The 11184-nt window shown below is 47.0% G+C and overlaps 1 protein-coding gene across 1 annotated transcript in view; it reads left to right on the top strand.

The window, feature by feature from the left end:
- The window catches only part of PPP2R4 (protein phosphatase 2A activator, regulatory subunit 4), an 81317-nt gene extending 80508 nt beyond the window's left edge, over positions 1-809 (top strand). The window contains exon 10 of the mRNA XM_006892468.1: positions 732-809. Coding sequence (XP_006892530.1) covers positions 732-809 — 78 coding nt within the window. The remainder of the gene's footprint in view (positions 1-731) is intronic.
- The last annotated feature ends 10375 nt before the right edge of the window (positions 810-11184 follow it).

The raw sequence follows: 11184 nt of genomic DNA, 5'->3' as shown, positions 1-11184 counted from the left end.
TTTTTATAAAATCTTTTGATGAACAAAAATTTTAATTTTTTTAAAGATCTCATTTATTTGTATTTTCTTTTTCTAATTGTGCTTCTAGCATATTATATAATCTATTGCAAAATGTTAGGTTTAATAGTATTGCTTGTTCATCTAAAAGTTGTAGGGTTTTAGTTAGCATCTATTCGACATTAATCCATTTTGGTGTGAGGCAAGGAATCTGTTTTACTGTTCTGTGTGTGGAAATGAATTTTTTTTTTTAACAGCACAATGTATTGACTGTTTTGACTGTTAAATACAGCTTCTTTGTTAAAATAGTTGACCAGAGCTGGGTGGATTTCTTTCTGGACTCTGGATTTGACTCTGCATTTTATTCCATTAGTAGGAAGGTTTTCTTTATTTCTTGTTCCCAACTTCTTCTCTGGGACTGTTTATCCCCTGAACCAAGTGTTGACCTTAGCTGCCTGTGCTTGCTTTTGCTTATGTGGTTAGGCTGTCTCTCTCATTACCTGGTCAGTGTTATTGTGGTAAAGTTGGGGGTTACCAGAGATTCAGGAAGGCACCTGTCAAGTAGGGAGCCTTACCTCTCTGTGAAAGCCTGGGGCTGTTCTCTGACGGGGAGCACTCCTGGGCCCTTCGTGGGTCCCACCTGGAAATGGCTCCACATCACTAAGCCAAAGTTGCATGCTGCTGTGGGGCAGCTGGCCTTGCAGCCCTCATCTCTGCATTTTCTTTTCCTGCAGTGCCTAGAGAAGTTCCCTGTGATCCAACACTTCAAGTTTGGGAGCCTGCTGCCCATCCAGCCAGTCACTTCGTGCTAGGAGGGCCTTGAAGCCAGAGCCACCCAGACTGCTCTCCTCACCAAGCGACAGACCCCTCCCTCCCCTCCCCTCTGTTCTTTCTGTTTGACTGTTTACTGGGGTGGGGTGGTGAGTGTGGTGGGGTAGAGGGACACTTGAGCTTAAGAACCTGAGTTGGGAGAAGTGACCAAAGTGAGGCCAATTTGTTGACTTGTCCCCTATGGTGAAGGGGCAGGAGGAAAAGGGCCCAACCTTCCCCTCCTGTACTGTCCCCCTTTCTCTTTTCTCTCCTATCCAGCTCCATTTGAGACCTCGGGCAGTCCCATACCACTGTGGGTGAAGGGGTATTTAACTGTTTGCATTGCTTTTGCTCCCTGTCTCTTGTTGCCTTTTTGAAGGCGGGAGCAGTTGTTCCCCATAGAATGGGTCAATTTCCTGGTCCTCCCATGCTCAGGTCTCTCTGTGGGCTGGAGGCTGGGGCCAGAGGCCAGCCAGCTGGGCTGCTCTGACTGGTATCCTCCCTCCCTGGCTCCTCCAGGTCTGAGCCCTGTGTCCAGATCTTCATCTTGGCACTGCTGTTCTTTGGCCCCTAACTTTGCTGGTTTACTGGCCATACCCACTCCTCTCCCCCATTCCACGGAGTAGTACCCTGAATGTGAGATGGCCCTTTGTGGGGCACTGGGCTCCTGAGAAGGCCAGATCAGGACTTGGCCTCTCCCTCACCAGCTGACTGGGTGAGGCCCACCTTTCCAAAGCTGCCCCTGGCAAGAAGCGGATGCCAGAGACTTGGAGGGGCATGGAGCCAGCTGTGTGTGTAGAGACCTGGGATTCCTTATGGCTGCCATACCTTCAGATATTTCTGCCACCTCCTCACTGTTTCATTCCTTCTCCTCCCAAGGCCCCTTGGCTCTGCTCTGTTCCCCTGGGTGGTGGGTGGGCCTCCACCAGGAAGGCTTAGAAAGCAACAGTCCCACTTCATGTTCTCCACACTCCCTGAGACTGCTGTGGCCTTTGTGGATTGAGGTAAGCCATTGGCTGCCCAGCCTGGGTGTTGGCTGTGAGGATCGTCGGGGGCTAAGCCGAACAGGCTCACCCCTCAGGGTTAAGAATGCTATAATAGTTTGTCAGTTCCTGGGTTTTCTTCTAGGATTGTTTCTGGGCCTGAGTCTTACAGACTCTCCTCTGCCCAAGCTGAGGCCTGCCCCTTCCCATTACTCCTTGGCTATGTCTGGGTCCCACATTTTTGGGGAGAGGGAGCATCTGAAAAGCACAATTCAGGGCTTGACCCTCAGATCTAGGCTGACAGCCTGTGCCAGGGCCGAGGCGAGAGCCACAACTGTTACAGAAATAAAAATTTCCCAGGAGAGGCCAGTGCCTGCCTCCTTCCCATGGTCCCAGACCCCTGCCCTCCTGTCACCTCCTCCCCTGCCCTCCAGCCCCTCGCACCTTTATTGCTGTTGGGATTAAAGCCTCTGTTTTGCACCTGTCACCTGTGTGAGGTCTGTTTTTTCATGCCATGTGCTTTTTTCGTGTCTTGATGGTTTTTCCCTGATCAGGTGGAGGTTGGGGCTTGAGCTGTTTCCATTGGAGGCTGGGTTGAGCCTTCCTTGGGTGGTAGAAGGCTCTCAGCTGTGTGTGAGGTGATGTGTAATAACACCTGAGCAGAGACCTGGCCTCCAAACCTGGGCATCCAGCCCCTGTCCCAGCTCTGAGGTCTTGGGTATGTTACTGAATCTCTGGGCGTCAACTTCCTCCTCTGTAAAACAAGGCAATTCATGGGGTTGCTAAGAGTGAATAAAGGATGTGAGCAGAGCAGCTGCCACACAATCACCATGGCAGTGAGAACAGCCCCTCTGGCCTCCTGGATCACTTCAGAGCTGGCCCAGGGAGGCCTGCGATCTTTGAACTGGACTTGGCAATGCAAAGTGCACCAGTGGTTTTGCCCCATCTATCTCTTACCTCCCCATCCTTCTCTGCCTGCCATGCTAGAGTTGAGAGTCTATGAGACTGCTGTGTCCTAGAACTTCATTAGGTAACTGTTCCTAGGCTTCTCTCTGCAGGATGAGTCCCCTCCCCAGAGAACAAGAGGTCTGCCTCTTGAATCTGGCTGATCTGGGTTCAAATCTAAACCCAAACCACATACTCAGGAGACCTTGAGAGTTCATCTCTCTGAACCTTAGTTTCCTGATTTGCAGAATGGGCACAATAATACATTTGGGATTATGGGAATCATTCATTCCACAAACTCAATGATGGTGATTTGGACCTTCCATTGGAATTTTTGAGGTTCTATGGGAGAAGTTTGTAATTTTTCTCCTCCTAACCTGGGGAAGAGAGTGGTCATTTCCCCTTGGTGATGCTGATGGTTTAAAAAAGGCAAATAACCTTTGGGTTATCAATAAAGCTCCTTACAAACAACTGTGCCATCAGAACTCCCTATCCCACAAATGATTGGTTTGTATTCCTCATTCTAATGTGGATGACAGGAGTAATTCCATAAACTTAATGTTAGGTGGTGGTTATGTGCTGTCAAGTGACCTGCAACTCATAGTGACTCTGTGTGGCTAGCATAGTGACCCTGGGCAGCTCTGAAGCTTGCCCAGTCCTCAGCCAGTCTCACTGACTGACATACCTATCCTTATTACTCCAGTTACTGTATTCATCCCTGGGGTCTTCCTGTCCTGTACTGTCCCTCGACCTTTCCAAGCATGATGTCCTTCTCCAAGGACTGGTCCTTCCTGGCCATGCACCCCAAGCATGTGAAACAGAGCTTCAAAATCCTAGCCTCCAAGGAGAAACTTGAAGTCACCCTTTCCAAAACAGTCCTGTTTGTTTTCTTGACAGTCCGTGGTGTGTTCAACACTCTACTCCAACGCTACAGCTTGAAGGCATTGATCATCTTCATCCTTAGTCATTGTCTAGCTCTCTGATGCATAGCAAGTAATTGTGAAGACCATGGCCTGGATCAAGGTGCACCTTAGTCTCCAGACTGACATCATTGCTTCTCAGTACTCTGGAGAGGTCCCTGATAGCAGATTTGGTTAGGTAGTATTGTTAGGTGCCATCGAGTTGAGTATGACTCATGGCCACCATATGACAGCAGAACTGAACTCTGCCCTGTCTTGTACCACCCTCACCATCCAACCCTGATACCCTTGAGTGTATTGTTCCAGCCACTGTCAGTCCATCTTGTTGAGGATTGTCTTCTCTCTGGCTGACCCTCCAAGCATGCTGTCATTTTCCCAAGACTGGCCTCTGTATGCTCAAAGTAAGTGAGGTGAAGCTTCAGCATCCTTGCCTCCAAGGAGCACCCTAACTTGTACTTTCTCCAAGACATACCTGTTTTTTTGGCAAGTCCATTCAGCACTCAACACCACAGCTAATAATACCAGAAAAGGGTGAAGTGGGTTTTTGAACTATAACTAGAGGGGTCAAGGAAGATGGACTTGTGAGATGAGACCTTAATGAGGAGGAACAGCTTCTAGTAGAGAAGGAGCAGTGTGGGTACATCTCTGAGTCAGGAAGCCAGAGCCACAGAGAGCTAGGTGAGGTCAAAGGTCAGGCTCCAAGGCAGTAAGGCCTTATGGGCAGTAGTGGGGAACTGGGAGTTTAGAATTGTCATAGATTGCATTGTGTCCCCCCAAAATATTTATGGCTGGGCCAGGATTTCCCATAGTTGTAACAGTTAGGTACTCACCCCTCCGACGTAATCTGATGTGAAGGTGATCAGGGTGGGCTGTAAAACCCTTAATCAGGTCACAGCTGTGTTCCTGAGGTACAACCTGGATCACTTTTCATCATACACTAGATAAAGAAGTGAGCAGAGAGCTTCCATCCTTTGTGTCCAGGGTCCCTGTGTTGAGAAACTTCTACTCAGGGGAAGTTTGATGACAAGAATCTTGAGCTGAAAGGGAAAACCTTCCCCCCAAAACTGGCTACCTGAATTCAGGCTTCTAGCCTTCTAACCAGAAAGAATTTTCTGTCTACAGTGCCCGTGGTATTTGTTGTTACAACATCACTACATAGGTAACCAAGGACATAAGTAATCCTCACAACGGGGTTCTGTTCTGAAGACTGTCATCAGTAGATTTCTGGTGTAAGTCAAGTATCTTGTTTTAATTATTTCCTTTATTACCATTAGGAATAATAACCTAAAAAACATCTGTGGGTGAACAGCTGAGAATGAAAATATCAGCAAACTATATGTTATAATACAGGGTGTTGTGTCTATTACTAACTGTAAGATTTACTGAAAAAGTCAACAAAAAGCCAGACAGGGTGAGTGCAGTTGGTGAAGGCTCAGTATGTAGAAAGTTGAGGACCAAGCGTACATTCAGTGAGAAGCTGTTGGAGTTTTCCCTGGGAGCACAGAACTGGAGCACACTGGCTGCTGCATGAGCATAGGGTGGGGCAAGAGTGGGGGCGGGATGTTTGGGAGGCTGTTGTGAATGGATGAGAGGTTGGACTCTTAGGATCCAGTTTGGAGGTGGTGAGAACTGGCAAGATTTTTTGCTGTATGTGGAGGTATTTGATGGGAAGGAAGGGAAGTACGAGAAGAGCAGCTAATAAGCACCCCTCTTTATTGCTTTTTTCATATTAAAGCCCTTTAAGGGCTTTAAAGGAAAGCAGAGATTGTGGATTTGCTGTTGGCAGGGAGATACCTATTACCTTCTAAGAGGAAGTGTGGTAGAGGCAGTTGGCTTTGTGACTCTGGAGCCAGTGTGACAGATGCAGGAATCATCTGCAGAATGAGTGGAGGGTTAGGAGGGAGCCCTGGTTGTTCAGTGGGCAAATTGCTCAACCGCTCCATGGAATAAAGATGTTGATCTGCTTTCCTAAATATGTGTAGCCTTGGAAACCCTTAGGACAGTTCTAATCTGTCCTCTAGGGTCACAGTAAGTTGGAATGTGCTCAATGACAGTGGGTTTAGGGTTTGGTAGATTTACTACATTGTGGGTGCAGGAGGGACAGATAGAACTCTAGAGCAACCTGAAGGGTATTGGCAAAGTGAGGTGAAGGCTGGGAAGGTCTACTGTCAGAGACCTGGAAGCAGTGGTGACCTGTTAGACATGTGATGGAGAAGACAGAGCATTGGCGTTGGGGTCTTGTTCCCTTGGCAGGGCTACCTCAGTGGAGAGATGGGTCAGGAAGTGGGGAGGAGCATGGGAAAGGCTCTGTGGAGGAGGTGGCATTAGGATGATGGATATGAAAGAAGGACAATCCAGGTGAGGACTAGTTGAGAGAATGACAGGTTGCAGCTTAGGATCAGAACCCTGGAGAGTTTGAAACCTCATAGACTCCCAAGTGGTGGTGGTGTTAGATGCTGTCGAGTTGAGTGTGATTAATGGCAACCCTGTGAAGAACAGATCTGAACCCTGGCGTATGCTGAGCTGTCCTCACAATCTCTGACACATTCAGGACCATTGCTGCAGTGACTGTGTCCACCCCCCTGATTTGGGATCTTCCTATCCTTCACCATTCCCTTACCTTCCATAGGCTCCCCCATCTCCTTCATGCTCAACACACCCACATTTTATCATCTGCAAACTATGCATTGACCATTCTGCTCACATTGTTCTTTCCCATAAATGACCTACTGAATCTCTGGGGAGTGTGGAGGGAAGCCGTGGATAACCAGGGCAGATCTTTAACTGGCTGGTATCTCTCTGCTTGTGGGTGTGAGTGGGACAGAACTGGACTGGGTCTTGAGATGTCATGAACTGTTTATCTGATGGGGTCTGGGAGGTGGTGCTATTGACATACCTGGCTGGGACCACCACTAGGTAAGAGATGAAGGAAGGTTCTGTGCAGGGGCTGAGGGATGCTGTAGCTCGGGAAAGGAGAATATGGAGAAGGAATTTGATGTTGAGATCAGTCGAGGGATGAGTTTTTGACCTTAGGGCAGATTCTAACATAGCTTATCCTGAAGAAACATCAGAACACTCAAGTGTCCAACAGTTAGGGGTTGTTGGAGGGCAGATGGAACAGTCATCCAAATGCTGTCTCTGCAGCCACTAACTTATCTATTTGTCCTTATGGAAAGGGCTTACAGCATATTGATAAAGTATGTCAAAAAGCAAAAAAATCTACATTATTTGACCCATCTATCTTTCTACCTAGGCAAAGAGCCAGGGGCTATTTAACCAGGTATTAAAGTGCTTATCTTAGAGTGGAGATGTGAAGGTTTTTGGAAAATCCTTATTGCCTTTTCTGTTTGCAAAAGGTACATGATGGTTACAAGAATGCTAAACATTGCTCAACTATAAAAGAAAGCAATGGTGGTTGTGGGTAAGCTTTAACTTTGCATTTTGGTTTTCATGTCTGAACTTGAAATCTTTCTCCAGTGTCCACACATTACTTTTGTAAGAGGTTGGTTTTGTTGGGTTTTTTTTAAAGGAAAGTGAATGAAAATAGTTTTTCCTAAAGAGCCCTGGAGGAGAAGACTTGTTCCTTCAGGCAGAAGGGAAGGGAAAAGAAGATAATGGATCAAGGTCAAGGGTGAGGAGGCACTTTCTGGGCAGGTGGTTTGCCCCAGAACCTGCCTGAGAGTGATGCACCTACAGGGGAGGTGGCCAGGGAGGGCCAGAGAGCAGCTGTTGAGAGGAGGAGGATGATGAGGGAGTTGGCCAGGCTGCACCCAGTGAAGGGAGACAGCTGGGATTTCTCATGGAGCCTTGTGACTTAGGTGAGGTGGAGTGAGGTAAGTTGAACCAGCAGTTGTGGGAATCTGTGGTCTCCCGGTCTGGCAGTGACTTCTAGAACCTGGCCCTACCCCTGGGATCCTGACAGGAGCTAGATTCAGGATGCAACTGACTGTAGGTAGAATTGAGATATAATTTCTTCTGGGTGTGGACTGGATGGGGAATGATGATGTCATGGATTGAATTGTGTTCCTCCACAAATATATGTCAGTTTATCTAGGCTGTGATTCCTGGCATTGTGTGGCTACCTTAAATTTGTGATCTGATGTAATTATCCTTCTTTTTGTGGTATATTGTAAATACCAACCTGTATGTGTTGAGGCAGGATCAGGTGAGTGGCATCTGAGTCACAGCCTTGAAAGGGAATGTGTCTCAAGTACCATCCTTACTCAAGTCATACCTTTCATCTTACAAGAGAAGAAGGAACCATCGAGAAAGACGAGGGTGGAAGAGCAGAGCAACATCTTGTGAACTTGGAATCTCTGTGTTGAGAACATGGAGATCTTCAAGGGTGCTGGAAGGTGTAAGGGCCTTCCTCCAGACCCAACACAGAGAAACTCCTCCTCTACAGTTGACCTCTTGAATTTAGACTTCTGGTCTAAACTGTGAGAGAATAATCTTATGTTTGTTATAGTTTATTGTTGTTGTTATGTGCTGTCAAGTCGCTTGTGCCATATAGCCACCCCATGTACAATAGCCCTGAAAACGGCTCCATCCTGTGCCAGCCTTATTATCTCTGACACATCCACCCCCATTACCCCAGTCACTGAATCGATCCATCTCATCCAGTGTCTTCCTCTTTTGCACTGTCCTTCCAACTTTCCAAGCATGATGCCCCTTTCCAAGGACTGATCCTCCTTAAAACATGGCCAAAATATGTCAGATGAAGCCTCAGAATCCTTGCCTCTAAGGAGCAGTCTGGTCTCACCCTCTCCAGGGTGAACCTGTTCTCTTAGCAGTCCCTAGTATAATCAATACTCTTCTCCAGCTCCATAGTTCAAAGGCATTAATTCTATCATCCCTAGTCATTGTCCAGCTTTCTAATGCAAAGCAAGTAATTGTGAAGACTATGGCCTGGGTCAGATGCATATTAGTCTCCAGACTGATATCATTGCTCTTCAGTACTCTGAAGAGGTGTCTGACAGCAGACTTTCCCAATGCAATTAATCTTTTGATTTCCTGGCTGCTGGTCCCAAGAGTGTTGATTGTGGAGCCAAGCAAATTAAAGCTGTTAACAATCTTCACTCTGTTTACCATCTATCATAATCCTACCCACTTGTAATATTTCTGTTATAGCAGCACTTGGTAACTAAGACATGAACCAAAGAACAAGTAGATCCGTTCAGTCTGGCTGAGATTCAGCTCACTGATCTGTGCTATTGTTATTAGAGGCCATTGATTTGAGTATGAACCATAGTGACCCCATGAACAACAGCTCTGAACCCTGTGCTAGTCTGTGCTGTCCTCACACTTCCTGACACACTAAAGGCCCTTGTGGCAGTCATTATGTCTATCCACCTGGTCGAGGGTCTTCTCCTTCAAATGACCCTCTGCCTTTCTGAGCATCATTCCTCATCTGGCAACATGCCCCAAATATGTGAGTTGTCTCCAAAGACCACTCTGGCTGCACTTTCTCCAAGAAGTATTTGTTCTTTTGCCAGTCCATGAGATGTTCAGTACTCTTTTCCAGCACCGCAACTCAAAGTCACCAATTCCATTTCTGTCATCCTTATTCACTGTCCGGCTCTCAGATGCATAGCCGATGATCAGAAAGACCATGGCCTGAATCAGATGCTCCTTAGTCCTTAAACTCACATCATTACTCCTCAATAATTTGGAGAGGTCCCTAACTGCAGAGCAGTCTGTACATATGGGTGGAAATCCAGGCCTGTGATGAACTCCATGGTACCCAGTCACAGGTTAGAGTCCTATAAGCAGAAAGAACTGGAAGGTGGCATCCTTTCTTGCAATACAGGAGGCCAATAGTCCTGAGTGGCAGTGCTCTCCCCTCTGTCTGATTTCACCATTCTGGTCTCTTATGAGCCTCTTCAGCTGGACCTTTGCTGACCTGTAACTCAGTCCTGAGTGAGGACAAACTTATCTTCCCTGCTTTACTTGAGACTAGGTTGGGGATTTTTTAAAAGGAAATATTACAGAGGCACACAGAACTCAAATCCTGAGATGACTCGAGTGCAGCCACTGGTTGGCAGGCTGAGTGGCCAAAAGTGAGACTCAGCTACTCAGACCTCAGCCTGAGGAGAATTCTGTGGCATTTATGGGCTCCATACCTTCCAAAGCTGGCTCCCTGGGATCTGCAAGGGGGGCAAGAGGTAGTGGTTGAAGCATGTGTGGGCTCTGGAGGCAGCTCTACAGTACATCCTGCTGTGTGATTTTGAGCTAATTAATCACTCTGATCTTCAGTTTCTTCATGTATAAATTGGAGATAAATAAACACATCCTTGCAGGGGTTCTGGGAGTCACTAAACGGGACACACATGGCACAGAGCTTTCTTTGCCTGTTCAGTCTTAGCCAGTCTTCACGAGCTTCCCTGTGAGCTGGGCATGTGATGTCTGAAGACCGGAGGGTATAATAGCTTCCTAGGGCTGCTGTAACAAATTACCACACAACCGGGCCGTTTAAAACAACGGAAATCTAGTCTCTCGTAGTTCAGAGGCTGAAAAGTCTGAAATCTAAGTGTCAGCAGGGCTGCACTCTATCCAAGGTTCGAAATGAGAATCCTTCCTTGTTTCTGACCCTGCAGTGAGTTTTCAGAGGCAGTTAATCACATGAGAGGAGGTTGCCCATCTTTCTCCCACGGAGCTGCTGGCAGATTCAAACCACCTGCTATTGGATTGGTAACACAACTCTTTGCTCACTAGGCCACCAGAGTGCCTTCTTTTAAGGCTTCTTGTGAGCTATTGAGTTGAAATTGACCCAGCTGACCCCCCAGTAGGTTTTCGGAAGCAGTTAATCTCTAGGAGGAAATTGTCCATCCTTTTCCCAAAAAACAACTGGTGGATTTGAACTGTGTGCCTTGGCTATTGCAGTGCAGCTTCTTACCACTGGGTCACCATAGCTCCCTCCTTTTAGTTTTAGGCTCACCCTAATCAAGTAGGGTGTGTCTCAGTGACATAAATGGTTAAGTGCTGACTAATCACCAAAAGGTTAGTGGTCTGAGCCCACTAAGAGGTGCTTCAAGAGAAATGCCTGATGATCTTCCAAAAAATAAAAACCTTAAAATCCCTTCTTATTGTTGTTATATGCCATCGAGTTGCTTGCGACTCATAGCGACCCTATGTACAAGAGCCCTAAACCATGCTCTATCCTGTGCCAACCTCATTGTCTCTGACACACCTACTCCCTCCACCCCAATCACTGACTCGATCCATCTCATCAAAGGTATTCATCTCTTGCACTGTCCCTCCACTTTTCCAAACATGATGTCCCTCTCCAAGGACTGATTCTGCCTTGCAACATACCCAGAGTATGTCAGACAAAGCTTCAGAACCCTTGCCTCCAAGGAGCAGCCTGGTTTCACCTTCTCCCAGACAAACCTGTTTGTTCTCTTAGCAGTCCATGGTATATTCAGCACTCTTCTCCAGCACCTAGCTCAAAGACATCAATTCTCTTTCTATCATCCCTAGTCACTGTCCAGCTCTCTGATGCATAGCATGTAATTGTGAAGACTATAGCC

The sequence above is a fragment of the Elephantulus edwardii genome, unplaced genomic scaffold (genome assembly GCF_000299155.1).
Source record: "Elephantulus edwardii isolate Elephantulus edwardi_28Jun2011 unplaced genomic scaffold, EleEdw1.0 scaffold00116, whole genome shotgun sequence".
NCBI lineage: Eukaryota > Metazoa > Chordata > Mammalia > Macroscelidea > Macroscelididae > Elephantulus > Elephantulus edwardii.
Note: the sequence above shows the minus strand (reverse complement) of the source record. Positions and strands in the feature narration are given on the sequence as shown.